At 44.2% G+C, this 14,908-nt stretch overlaps 1 protein-coding gene across 1 annotated transcript in view; it reads right to left on the reverse strand.

Moving 5' to 3' along the window:
- The window catches only part of LOC139548996 (gap junction delta-2 protein-like), a 38,585-nt gene extending 26,276 nt beyond the window's left edge, over positions 1-12,309 (reverse strand). Inside the window, exon 1 of the mRNA XM_071359030.1 lies at positions 10,910-12,309. Coding sequence (XP_071215131.1) covers positions 10,910-10,980 — 71 coding nt within the window. The 5' untranslated portion in view covers positions 10,981-12,309. The remainder of the gene's footprint in view (positions 1-10,909) is intronic.
- Between the last annotated feature and the right edge of the window lie 2,599 nt (positions 12,310-14,908).

The raw sequence follows: 14,908 nt of genomic DNA on the forward strand, positions 1-14,908 counted from the left end.
ATACAATAATTTGTGTGTTATTATTTGAAGCACACTGTGTTTGTCTATTGTTGTGATTTAGATGAAGATCAGATCAAATTTTATGACTCATTTATGCAGAAATCCAGGTAATTCCAAAGGGTTCACATACTTTTTCTTGCCACTGTATCTTTTTAAAATTATTTATTATGTTCCCCTAACTGTACCACCCCTCCCCTAATTGGAGTAAACTAATGGACAACAACACCTAGGCTTCTACTTCCAGCTTATACATACTACAGTATATACATTTTATGGACATAATGTATTTTTCTCTTCTTTTTTTATCCCATCCTTCAGCTACCCTCATCCCCTCCCATCTATCGCTGAAGACCATCCAGTTTTGCTTTCTAGTTGGCATATATGTTGACTGTGCTGTTTCACAAAAATTCTGAACCTCTATACATTTTACAGACCCAGTATATTTTACATTAGTTAACTTGTTGTTTTTAGTCCCACCCTTCAGCTCCACTCAACCCCTCCCATCCAGTTTTGATTTCTATTTGCCATATATTTTTCAACTGTCCTGTGATGTTTCACAAAAGTTCTGAACCTTTCCAATTGCATTTTATTGATGGCAATTTGATACCGGGACGAGATTCTGAGGCCCATTGTTAGGCCATTCATCCGCCGCCATCACCTCATGTTTCAGGATGATAATTCACGGCCCCATGTCACAAGGATCTGTACACAATTCCTGGAAGCTGAAAATGTCCCAGTTCTTCCAGATATGTCACCCATTGAGCATGTTTGGGATGCTCTGGATCAATGTGTAAGACAGCGTGTCCTAGTTCCCGCCAATATCCAGCAACTTTGCACAGACATTGAAGAGGAGTTGGACTACATTCCACAGGCCACAATCAATAGCCTGATCAACTCTATGCGAAGGAGATGTGTCGTGCTGCATGAGGCAAATGGTGGTCACACCAGATACTGACTGGTTTTCTGATCCACACCCCTATCTTTTTTTTAAGGTATCTGTGACCAATATGCATATCTGTATTCTCAGTTAATGTGAAATCTATAGATTAGGGCCTAATGAATATATTTCAAAGATTGATTTCCTATATGAACTGTTAACTCAGTAAAATTAACAATAAAATATTTTAAACTGTTGCATGTTCCATTTATATTTTTGTTCAGTGTAGTTTTTGGTAAAAATAAGACCAGGAATTCAGCAGAAAAAATATGTAATTTAGGAAGTCTGTTCCCAAGTATTCCCACTAATAAAAAAAAGAGACATATATATAGTGTACAAATTATTATTATTTTCCAGCCCTCTGACCATGTCTCAGTGTAATCAAGGTTTATGATTATGTATTTCAAAATAACAACCGACCATTCGCTCTGATCTAGTTGCCTACCCATGCTGTAAGGGGAATAAGCGACTGTAAACACTCTAGGGGCCAATGTATCTGAAATGAGGACGGTAATAAATAGACCTGTGGGGGACTCCGCAATGATATTACCCTGAGGCAAGGCACAGAGTATGCCATGCCATGTAGGCTTGCTCCTCTACCTACAGTGCTTTGCAAAAATGTTCATCCCCCTTGGTGTTTTTCCTATTTTGTTGCATTACAACCTGTAATTTAAATTGATTTTTATTTGGATTTCATATAATGGACATACACAAAATAGTCCAAATTGGTGAAGTGAAAAGAAAAAAAAATTGTTTCAGAAAATTATTTAAAAATATTTTAAAAAGTGGTGCGTGCATATGTATTTTCTATGATGCCCCTAAATAAGATCTGGTGCAACCAATTACCTTCAGAAGTCACATAATTAGTTAGATTGCACACAGGTGGACTTTATTTATGTGTCACATGATCTGTCACATGATTTCAGTATATATACACCTGTTCTGAAAGGCCCCAGAGTCTGCAACACCATTAAGCAAGGGACACCACCAAGCAAGCGGCACCATGAAGACCAAGGAGCTCTCCAAACAGGTCAGGGAGAAAGTTGTGGAGAAGTACAGATCAGGGTTGGGTTATAAAAAAATATCTGAAACTTTGAACATCCCACGGAGCACCATTAAATCCATTATTAAAAATGTTAAAGACTATGGCACCACAACAAACTTGCCAAGAGAAGGCCGCCCACCAAAACTCACGGACCAGGCAAGGAGGGCATTAATCAGAGAGGCAACAAAGAGACCAAAGATAACCCTGAAGGAGCTGCAAAGCTCCCCAGCGGAGATTGGAGTATCTGTCCATAGGACCACTTTAAGCTGTACTCTCCACCGAGCTGGGCTTTATGGAAGAGTGGCCAGAAAAAAGCCATTGCTTAAAGAAAAAAATAAGCAAACCCGTTTGGTGTTCGCCAAAAGGCATGTGGGAGACTCCCCAAATATATGGAAGAAGGTACTCTGGTCAGATGAGACTAAAATTTAGCCTTTTGGCCATAAAGGAAAATGCTATGTTTGGCGCAAACCCAACACCTCTCATCACCCCGAGAACACAGTGAAGCATGGTGGTGGGAGCATCATGCTGTGGGGATGTTTTTCATCAGCAGGGACTAGGAAACTGGTCAGAATTGAAGGAATGATGGATGGCGCTAAATACAGGGAAATTCTTGAGGGAAACCTGTTTCAGTCTTCCAGAGATTTGAGACTAGGACGGAGGTTCATCTTCCAGCAGCACAATGACCCTGAGCATACTGCTGAAGCAACACTCGAGTGGTTTAAGGGGAAACATTTAAATGTCTTGGAATGGCCTAGTCAAAGCCCAGACCTCAATCCAATTGAGAATCTGTGGTATGACTTAAAGATTGCTGTACAATGAACCCATCCTGAACCCATCCTACTTGAAGGAGCTGGAGCAGTTTTGCCTTGAAGAATGGGCAAAAATCTCAGTGGCTAGATGTGCCAGCTCATAGCGACATACCACAAGACTTGCAGCTGTAATTGCTGCAAAAGGTGGCTCTGCAAAATATTGACTTTGGGGGGGGGGGGTTAATAGCTACACACACTCAAGTTTACAGTTTTTTTGTCTTATTTCTTGTTTCTTTCACAATAAAAAATATTTTGCATCTTCAAAGTGGTAGGCAGGTTGTGTAAATCAAATGATACAACCCCCCCCCCAAAATCCATTTTAATACCAGGTTTAATACCCGGCCATCCTACAATCTAAACTTGATGCCCTCAATCTCACACAAATGATCAATGAACCTACCAGGTACAACTTCAAATCCGTAAACACGGGCACCCTCATAGATGTCATCCTAACTAACTCGCCCTCCAAATACACCTCTTCTGATCTCAGCGATCACTGCCTCATTGCCTGCATCCGTAATGGGTCTGCGACCAAACGACCACCCCTCATCACTGTCAAACGCTCCCTAAAACACTTCTGCGAGCAGGCCTTTCTAATCGACCTGGCCCGGGGTATCCTGGAATGACATTGACCTCATTCCGTCAGTAGATGATGCCTGCCTATTCTTTAAAAGTGCCTTCCTCACCATCTTAAATAAGCATACGCCATTCAAAAAAATTTGAACTAGGAATAGATATAGTCCTTGGTTCACTCCAGACCTGTCTGCCCTTGACCAGCACAAAAACATCCTGTGGCGTTCTGCAATAGCATCAAATAGCCCCCGTGATATGCAACTTTTCAGGGAAGTTAGGAAAGCTAAGGCTAGCTTTTTCAAACAGAAATTTGCATCCTGTAGTACTAACTCAAAAAAGTTCTGGGACACTGTAAAGTTCATGGAGAATAAGAGCACCTCCTCCCAGCTGCCCACTGCTCTGAGGCTAGGAAACACTGTCACCACCGATAAATCCACTATAATTGAGAATTTCAATAAGCATTTCTCTGCGGCTGGCCATGCTTTCCACCTGGCTACCCCTACCCCGGTCAACTGCCCTGCACCCCCCACAGCAACCCGCCAAAGCCCCCACCATTTCTCCTTCACCCAAATCCAGATAGCTGATGTTCTGAAAGAGCTGCAAAATCTGGACCCCTACAAATCAGCCGGGCTAGACAATCTGGACCCTCTCTTTCTAAAATTATCTGCCGAAATTGTTGCAACCCCTATTACTAGCCTGTTCAACCTCTCTTTCGTATCGTCTGAGATTCCCAAAGATTGGAAAGCTGCCGCGGTCATCCCCCTCTTCAAAGGGGGTGACACTCTAGACCCAAACTGCTACAGACCTATATCTATCCTACCCTGTCTTTCTAAGGTCTTCGAAAGCCAAGTTAACAAACAGATTACCGACCATTTCGAAGAACACCGTACCTTCTCCGCTATGCAAACTGGTTTCAGAGCTGGTCATGGGTGCATCTCAGCCACGCTCAAGGTCCTAAACGACATCATAACCGCCATCCATAAGAGACATTACTGCGCAGCCGTATTCATCGACCTGGCCAAGGCTTTCGACTCTGTCAATCACCACATTCTTATTGGCAGACTCGACAGCCTTAGTTTCTCAAATGATTGCCTTGCCTGGTTTACCAACTACTTCTCTGATAGAGTTCAGTGTGTCAAATCGGAGGGCCTGTTGTCCGGACCTCTGGCAGTCTCTATGGGGGTGCCACAGGGTTCAATCCTCGGGCCGACTCTCTTCTCTGTATACATCAATGATGTTGCTCTTGCTGCTGGTGATTCTCTGATACACCTCTACGCAGATGACACCATTCTGTATACTTCTGGCCCCTCTTTGGACACTGTGTTAACTAACCTCCAGACGAGATTCAATGCCATACAACTCTCCTTCCGTGGCCTCCAACTGCTCTTAAACGCAAGAGAAAACTAAATGCATGCTCTTCAATCGATCACTGCCCGCACCTGCCCGCCTGTCCAACATCACTACTCTGGACGGCTCTGACTTAGAATACGTGGACAACTACAAATACCTAGGTGTCTGGTTAGACTGTAAACTCTCCTTCCAGACTCACATTAAGCATCTCCAATCCAAAATGAAATCTAGAATCGTCTTCCTATATCGCAACAAAGCATCCTTCACTCATGCTGCCAAACATACCCTCGTAAAACTGACCATCCTACCGATCCTCGACTTCGGTGATGTCATCTATAAAATAGCCTCCAACACTCTACTCAACAAACTGGATGCAGTCTATCACAGTGCCATCCGTTTTGTCACTAAAGCCCCATACACTACCCACCATTGCGAGCTGTACGCTCTCGTTGGTTGGCCCTCGCTTCATACTCATCGCCAAACCCACTGGCTGCAGGTTATTTACAAGTCCCTGCTAGGTAAAGCCCCGCCTTATCTCAGCTCACTGGTCACCATATTAGCACACACTCGTAGCACGCGCTCCAGCAGGTATATCTCACCGGTCACCCCCAAAGCCAATTCCTCCTTTGGTCGTCTTTCCTTACAGTTCTCTGCTGCCAATGACTGGAACGAACTGCAAAAATCTCTGAAGCTGGAAACACTTATCTCCCTCACTAGCTTTAAGCACCAGCTGTCAGAGCAGCTCACAGATTACTGCACCTGTACATAGCCCATCTATAATTTAGCCCAAACAACTACCTCTTCCCCTACTGTATTTATTTATTTTGCTCCTTTGCACCCCATTATTTATATTTCTACTTTGCACATTCTTCCACTGCAAATCTACCATTCCAGTGTTTTACTTGCTATATTGTATTTACCTCACCACCATGGCCTTTTTTTGCCTTTACCTCCCTTATCTCACCTCATTTGCTCACATTGTATATAGACTTATTTTTCTACTGTATTATTGACTGTATGTTTTGTTTATTCCATGTGTAACTCTGTGTTGTTGTTGTGTCAAATTGCTATGCTTTATCTTGGCCAGGTCGCAGTTGCAAATGAGAACTTGTTCTCAACTAGTCTACCTGGTTAAATAAAGGTGAAATACATTTTTTTAAAGGAAAAATACCAAGGGGGTGAGTACTCTCGCAAGGCACTGTATGGTAAGTATGGTAGACCCTGTTTCTGGAAGCCATCGTTTGGGCTGCTTGCTTCAGCGCTACTATGATTAGTAAGTAACTACAACAAATCCATCAGGTTAAAATATCACACTAATTGGTGTCCAACCACATGGTTTCCATCAGGTTTAACCTGACTGGAGCATGGGTTCCCTCACATGTTCCATTACCTACTCCTCTATCCAAGTCTAACCCAACTCAAAATAATAAGTTAATCAAATTGTACCTAACTCAAAACAAAAAGTTTTACCAACTCCTACTCCCTATGTCTGTTGCTGTCTACAATGTTTTCCCACCAACTGTCCATAGCGCTCCTCAGTCATGAAGCTGGGTTATAGCCAAATCATTATGATCTCTGCCTGTTTTGAGGCTCTTCCTTCCAACAATGGGCATCAGTGTCGAGATCAAAGGTTAGTTCAATAGGAACCCTGGTATGTGGCCAGTGTTCAGTCATGCTCTCTCCCTCTCCAGCCTGCCTATCAATGGAAGGAAGCCACTATCTGAGCTCAGCCAGGAATTCTATTTCCAAGTGGACGACATCTGATAAATCATACGCACGCACGCATGCGCACACACACACACGCATGCGCACACACACACACGCATGCGCATGCGCACACACACACACACACACACACACACACACACACACACACACACACACACACACACACACACACACACACACACACACACACACACACACACACACACACACACACACACACACACACACACACTGTCTTGGGAAAGGAATGTGGCATCTCTCCCGCGTGTGTTGATGCTAATGCAATTAATGTGATTCATGTTGAAAAGCAGCCAGTTTGTTTTCGTGTCGTCCTGAGGGAATGCACAGTGGCATCACCAGGGGGAATAAGGGAGCCATGATGCTTCCTTCCTTATTCCATCGCATCTTCAGACAGTGACCAATGAGGAGCCCCACAGTATAAGGACCAATCAGGGACTTGTGCTCAGGGGAATTTCCAGTTTCCACAATGTTTCTAAACAGCAATGATGCCAAGGTCAGATGTCATGTCATGGAGAGCCATCACTGTCAACCGCGGCTGAACAATAGTCAAGGCAATTGCCAGATAACATGCCAGCTACTTACAGTACAATCTTAGAAAAAAGGGTTCCAAAGGGTTTTTCATTTGTACCTATAGGAGAACCCTTTTGGGTTCCAAGTAGAACGCTCTGTGGAAAGGGTTCTACATCGAACCCAAAAGGGTTCTTCAAAGGTTTCTCCTATGGGGACAGGCAATGAACTCTTTTAGGTTCTAGATAGCACCTTTTTTTTCTAAGAGTGTAACAGTGGATGATAAGCAAACATGACAAAATGAGTCAGCTACAAAATAGCTGCTTTAACTCGAACTCTAATACTCCTCTTGCTTATGTTTATATTACCATCTTACCCTTTCACACTATTGTCAGAGAGAGAGAGAGAGGACAGTTCTTACACTGATACTGTAACCATAGAAATAGAACTTCTACAAGACACTAGAATGGGTAAATCAGAACATTACTTGAATATCGGATTACCATTCTAGTAATTACATTTCTATGACTGTAACCAGCCTCTTCAGACTGACGCGATGGCGGCTGCCTCTGTCAGAGTGTGAATAACACTTTGCTCTCACTCCTTCTAGCGTGGGTGACTAATTCAGATGATCAGTGTGGATCATGAATGAGTAGGGGAGGTGTGATCCTTCATAGCATCACTACTGCTACCGGATACAGGTTGACTGGTCCGTCTCCTAATGGAAGCGCAGATCCGTGGAAGCCAGGGGTCAGGCAGCTTTGGCACTATGCATAATATACTGTAATTCTGTAGCGCTAGTTCTGGAGGAACATTCATATAGACATAGCGATGGACACACTGATTATGATAGTGTTATGAATGTGTTATGAATGTGTTATGAAGTCGTTATGTAGGTACCCTTCAAATAATGTGTCACCTTATAATGAATGTGCTGAATAGTTGATAATGTAATGTATACACTCAAAGTATCTACTCTTGTATGACAAATTATGGACAGCTAGCTATATGGCCCAGTACTGTATTATGAGGTAGCCTACAGTCGATACTGGATGTTGGTTTTAATCTCTCTCTAGGCTTACAGTAGATTTGGCAAGACATGATTTTGTGATGAGAAAACATCAACAATGACTGACAGTGACAGCTCTTTTGTACTTCGCTGAGCTGCAGTTGCACTTTTAAGCCTCCACTGCATTAGGACAACCAATGACCTAAGAACCTTACAATTCATTTGTGATATAATTCAAAACATACACTACCGTTCAAAAGTTTGGGGTCACTGAGAAATGCCCTTGTTTTTGAAAGAAAAGCACATTTTGTGTCCATTAAAATATCATCAAATTGATCAGAAATACAGTGTAGACATTGTTAATGTTGTAAATGACTAGTGTAGCTGGAAACAGCTGATTTTTTTAATGGAATATTCACAGAGGCCCATTATCAGCAACCATCACTCCTGTGTTCCAATGGCATGTTGTGTTAGCTAATCCAAGTTTATCGTTTTAAAAGGCTAATTGATCATTAGAAAACCCTTTTGCAATTATGTTAGCACAGCTGAAAACTGTTGTCCTGATTAAAGAAGCAATAAAACGGGCCTTTAGACTAGTTGAGTATCTGGAGCATCAGCATTTGTGGGTTCGATTACAGGCTCAAAATGGCCAGAAACAAATAACTTTCTTCTGAAACTCATCAGTTTATTCTTGTTCTGAGAAATGAAGGTTATTCCATGCGAGAAATTGGCAAGAAACTGAAGATCTCGTACAACGTTGTGTACTACTCCCTTCACAGAACAGCGCAAACTGTCTCTAACCAGAATAGAAAGAGGAGTGGGAGGCCCCGGTGCACAACTGAGCAAGAGGACAAGTACATTAGAGTGTCTAGTTTGAGAAACAGACGCCTCACAAGTCCTCAACTGGCAGCTTCATTAAATAGTACCCACAAAACACCAGTCTCAACATCAACAGTGAAGAGGCGACTCCGGGAGTTGCAAAGAAAAAGCCATATCTCAGACTGGCCAATAAAAAGAAAAGATTAAGATGGGCAAAAGAACACAGACACTGGACAGAGTAACTCTGCCAAGAAGGCCAGCATCCAGGAGTCTATCAAAAACAAGGACATTTCTAAATTACCCCAAACTTTTGAACGGTAGTGTATATGTAATATAATGAAATAATAACTCAAAAGCTCAGATATGAATGAGATTTCTCTTTACTGAGTAACAAAATGTACATCCCAAAATACACCCTATTCACTTGATAGTATACTACATTACTTATGACCATGGTCATACGTAGTGCTCTATACACTGAGTGTACAAAACATTATGAACACCTGCTCTTTCCATGACATGAACTGGATCCAGGTGAAAGCTATGATCCCTTATTTATGTCACTTGTTAAATCCACTTCAATCAGTGTAGATGAAGGGAAGGAGAAAGGCGGGTTAAAGAAGGATTTTTAAGCTTTGAGACAAATGAGACATGGATTGTGTATGTGTGCCATTCAGAGGGTTAATGGGCAAGACTAAAGAGTGAAGTGCCTTTGAATGGGGTATGGTAGTAGGTGCCAGGCGCTGTGGTTTGTGTCAAGAACTGCAACGCTGCTGGGTTTTTCCACGCTCAACAGTTTTCCGTGTGTATCAAGAATGGTCTTGACACAACTGTGGAATCAACGTGGGCCAGCATCCCTGTGGAACGCTTTCAACACCTTGTAAAGTCCATGCCCCAACGAACTGAGGCTGTTCTGAGGACAAAAGTGGTGGTTGCAACTCAATATTAGGAAGGTGTTCTTAATGTTTGGTATAGTCAGTGTGTAGGGAATAGGGAGCCATTTGGGACGCACACAAAGCCAAATGAGCACACTTTCCACGGCAGTCTTGGAGCATTCATTTATCTTTATGCAGATGTCAGGGAGGACCAGTGACCACACTGCCCATAATGAGGACACAACCAACGCCACAGCCTTCTGTAGAGACTTCCCAGAAGACACCATAGCAAAGGAGACCACTTTCTGCTGCATACAGCTCTGAGAAAACACGCTCTCTGATGCCTTCTACACTTAGGACATGACACGCTATCAAAGAGTAAGAGAGAAAGAGAAAGTGTGAGAGGGTGTGAGAGAGCAAGGGAGAGAGAGAGAGAATAGAGTGAGAGGAGAGAGTGAGAGGAGAAAGTGAGAGGAATGGACTGGGCGAAAGTCAAATGAGGTCTCTGCATCCTCGTGCTGTTTCAAACTCTGACAGCTGAAGCCCCTTGGACCAATGGCATCTCTCCTCTCCCCGTTCTCCCCCCTCCCTCCATCATACATCCCATCACTTTGTCCACAGGATTAAAACAAAGCCTCTCAGCTTCTGATCAGCCACTTTGGACAGGAAGCCACAGACTCAATCAGACCATATTTGCAACACATAGAGATGACACACAGAGGGGAAGGTTCATTGAGAGCCTCAAACTGACCATGCAGAAGAGAATATCCTTGCAATAAGCCCCCTATTCAATACCGAGCCTACAGTATATTCTAATCATCCCCATCAAAAGCGATGGAGGATAGATAGAGTGCCCTTTGCAGCCAACACCAGAGACATTTATTAACAATCTGCCCTTTTAAAATGGTAATCTCCTTATTTTATTTTAGTATAATTTTAATGTTATGGCCATTGTGTTTGCGATTGAGCCTTCGGAATGGAATCCAAAGACAAAGTGAATGTGACATTAAAGCTTTTGAATGTAATGTAATTTAACCTCTAGATCAGGTCAATTCAAATCTGGACTTTGAAGCCAGTTCCACTACTGATTTTCAATATTTCCCTCTAACCAGGGACTGATAATGAGCTGGGACACCAGGGTGCAATTCATTATCAGGTAGAACACAACCGGCAGTACTCTGGACCTGCAGGCTCAGATTTGAATACCCCTGCTCTAGATATCAGTATGCTGCTTACCTTCCGATCATGGTGGAATGCTGCTGGACGGCAGCCTCCAGGAGGCGCTCCAGGATGGTCCACTCCCCCATGATGGCCGTGGTTCCTCCTCTGGGCACTGGAAACCCGCTGTAGGCCCTCCTTCGGGGCTTCCAGGTGCCCTAGGCTCACCTTCGTCTACCCACCGGAGGGGAAGCGAGAGTGCTGCTGCTGGGTGGGACTGGGGGCAGAGGGCGTCACCTACTACAGCTCACTGGGCCCCCATGGCTGCCTAGTGGATATCCATGGACCCTGGCTCCACCCCCACCGCGCTGACCTGAGATGACTGGACCGGTGCCGGTTCTCTGTGTGCTGGTTCTCTGTGTGCCGCCGTGCAGACGCGCGCACGTACAAGCACTGTATCTGGTGGCAGAGTTGGTGTCCCTGTTTCACTTGTTCTGTCCTCACGTGGGTTCTCTCTCTCTGCGATCCTGCCCTCTAGGTGTACCTGGCCTTTCTACCTATCTCTGTCTCCAGCTGCCCTGCTGCTTTCACACACACACACACACACACACACACACACACACACACACATACACACACCTGCTCGCTACCACAACACACATAGAAGAGCCTCACACTCTCTCCCCAGCTGTCGTAATCCCTCAGCCACTGTGCTGTGTCTGGTAAAACACAATGAAACCAGACTCACACACTCTAAACGCCCTGCCATGCACTGAGACTTACAGTGTGCAGGAACAGTGATCCATCGCACCCAGTCTCACAAGCACACTTCACGCTCACACGCTCGCACATTGTCCTCAACAGTCAAAGATCAGCGTCTGTCTTCTCTCTCCACTCCTCCCTCATCCTCCTCTTCCCTCCCTCCACTGTCTCTCCTCCGTCCTCTCTCTCTCCTTCCCTGTGGCTAGACTTGTGCTTCTCTGCCTCTCTCTCCACCTCTCCTGAACAAGCTGCTACCTACCGCTCTCCCTCCACATTGTCTAGTTTTCTGCTTCACCCTCCCTCTCTCATCTCCTCGTTCTGTTCACACTGTCAGTAGAGTAGTGTACCTCTCTCTCTCTCTCTCGTTTACTCGCTCGCTCTCCCCCTCTCTCACTCTGGCAGAGAGCGAGAGTGAAATGCTGCTTCGCTTCTGCTCGTAAGGAAGGCTCCCCACTGGTTTCTCTCAGCGTGCTAGAGGAATAATAGCTCTTCTTCTTCTCCTCCCTCCCTCTGCCTTCATCTTGCTCCCCTCACAGTTTGACTTCACACTCTCTCCGTCTCCACCTGCCTACTCACTCTCTTACACTCTCGGTCTGTCTGCAGGCACCCGGCTCGTGCGTGTCCAGAGGATTAGAGAGGAATCATCGCTCTGCTCCTCCCTCCATTGCTCTGTTTATCCCCTCCTCTCTCTCTCTCTCTCTCTCTCATCTCTCACTGTTCCACTCCAAATACAACACAACCGACACACCAACCATTTTCCATTATCACTCTCTTCCAGTCTTGCTTTTCATCCATCCCTCCATTTTTCCCACCTACTGGTGCCTGTTCTACCTCTCCTCTCACCTTCTGTGTGTACACAGAGCGTTCACATTGACAACTGTGTTTATTGGCACTGGCATGGTGTTGGCGGATGCAAATGTAGAAGACTTGTCATGGTCACCTTTGCTGTTATGGTCACTCTCAAATGCACAAACACTTGCTAATTCTCTGGTGGAAGACGAGGGAGACGAGATATAGCAGAGGTATTCGACGTTTGGAGCAACGTGGGAAAAGTCGAATGCTGCAGTGACTGTGAGAGCCTGTTGAATTTAGAGTAATTTACTCAGGTGATGCACCCCCCTCTCTCTTCAGGATCCAGACCCGTATCCTCCCAGATGAATACAGACGTGGGACTGACTTGTAAGCTAATGTATTGTACACAGTTCATATCACTATGTTACCCATCCTCTCACATTCAAGAAAGCATCCACTGTGAGGTTCAGGTGAAGACCATAAATATCTCCCAAGAGGGTCTTTGACATAATCATGTCCTGAGCGAGTGACCTATGGTCAGTACCAGTGCAGTCAGTAGGGGAGGGGATGAGGTATTCACCTTCACTATTCATGTGTATTTGAGAAAGGACAGCTCGAAGACTGGTATATAGGACTATAGGTGAGAGGACTGATGGTTGCTGACTCAGCACATTGATGTGCTCAGGGAGCCGCGTCGAGACACACTATAATGAAGTGATGCAGGTGAGCAGTGGAGAGCGTTCATAATGTGTAACGCTCTGCTCCACTCACAGCACACCATTGTCATCTACCTCATGCTAATGCAATCTGGCTCCATCAACGGCTCGCACATGTAGTGAGGGAGAATAGGAGAAAAACATGAAAACCATCGCTCTCAAACACACACGGAAATCAGTACACTCAAAATGACTGAAGGTCATGGTGAACCAAGATGGCTGGTAGCATTGATAGATTAAACGAGAACATTATTGTCCATTGCATTGTGAAATAGCCATAACATAGATATGGTTTACTACAGGCACAGTCTCAGAGGCACCAGTGTGTTGAGTGTAACTACTGTGGGTAGGGGCAGGGCGATGTGGGCACCGGAGGTTGCCTGGCTGGAAGGCACAGGGATTAGCGGTGCGGGGAGGGATCAGAGGCGGGCGGTGGGCCACTCTTTAGGTAAAAGATTACATTTGCACCCCGATTAAGGGATAAGCAGCTTTGTCAGAGCTCCAGGCACCCACGGGACACTTCCATACTGCCTGGCCAGGGGTAATTAAGGTTTAAGTAATTAAGGTTTAAGGCCTCCCCTCCCTGTCTGTGTCCTCCTCCTCCCCAACTCCATATTAATGCCCATGATTTTGGAATGAGATGTTCAACAAGCCACATACTTTTGGCCATGTAGTCTAAATTATATGGACTCCGTGTGAAATAATAGTGGCTGACATGAGTTTTGAATGACTACCCCTTCCTCAGTCCCCCATACATCTGTAAGGTCCCTCAGTCAGGCATTGAATTTCAAGCTGATTCAAGTACAAAGACCAGGGACCTTTGACAGCCTCAAAGATGGGCAGTGATTGGTAGATGGGTAACAATAAATCAGACATTGAATATCTCTTTAAGCATGGTCAAGTTAATAATTATGCTATGGGTGATGTATTAAACCACCCAGACACATCAAAGATGCAGTCGTCCTTTTGAACTGAGCTGCAGGACAGGAAGGAAAATGCTTAGGGATGTCACCATGATGCCATTGGTGATTTTAAGAGTTGGCTGTGATGGAAAACTGAGAATGGATCAACATGTGTGACTCTACAATAATGACCAAAATGACAGTGAAAAATATACAGAAAAAAAAAGATTCCAAAACATGCATATATATGTATGCAACAAGGCACTAAAGTAATACTGACAACAAAAACAGCAAAGGAATACACTTTTTGGCATAAATGCAGAGCCTCATGTTTGGGGCAAATCCAACACATTACTGAGTAACTGCCTCCATATTTTAAAGCATGGTGGTGGCTGCATCATGGTATGGGTATGATTGACATTGGCAAAGACTGGGGAGTTTTTCAGGATGAAAAGAAAAGGGATGGAGCTAAGCACAGGCAAAATCATAAAGGAAAACCTGCTTCACACCAGACACTGGGAGATGAATTCGCCTTTCAGCGCGACAACCTACAACACAAATCTACACAGGAGTTGCTGACCAAGACAGTGAATGTTTGTGGCCAGGTTAAGTTGGCTTAAATCTGCTTGAAAATCTATGGCCAGACTTCAATTTTGTAGTCAAGAATTTGGAAAAGAACTGCCAAATATTGCACAATACAGGTGCACAAATATCTTAAGAGACTTTTCCAAGACTCACAGCTGTAATCGCTGTTAAAAGGTGTTTCTAACATGTATTGACTGAGGGGGATGAATACTTACCTAATCAAGGTAGTGTTGTTTTTCATTCATCTTAAAAAATATATATATTCACACTTTTACAGTATTTTGCGGCGACAATGACCAAAAATGTACAATAAAATCCAT

This window comes from Salvelinus alpinus, chromosome 22 (genome assembly GCF_045679555.1).
Source record: "Salvelinus alpinus chromosome 22, SLU_Salpinus.1, whole genome shotgun sequence".
NCBI lineage: Eukaryota > Metazoa > Chordata > Actinopteri > Salmoniformes > Salmonidae > Salvelinus > Salvelinus alpinus.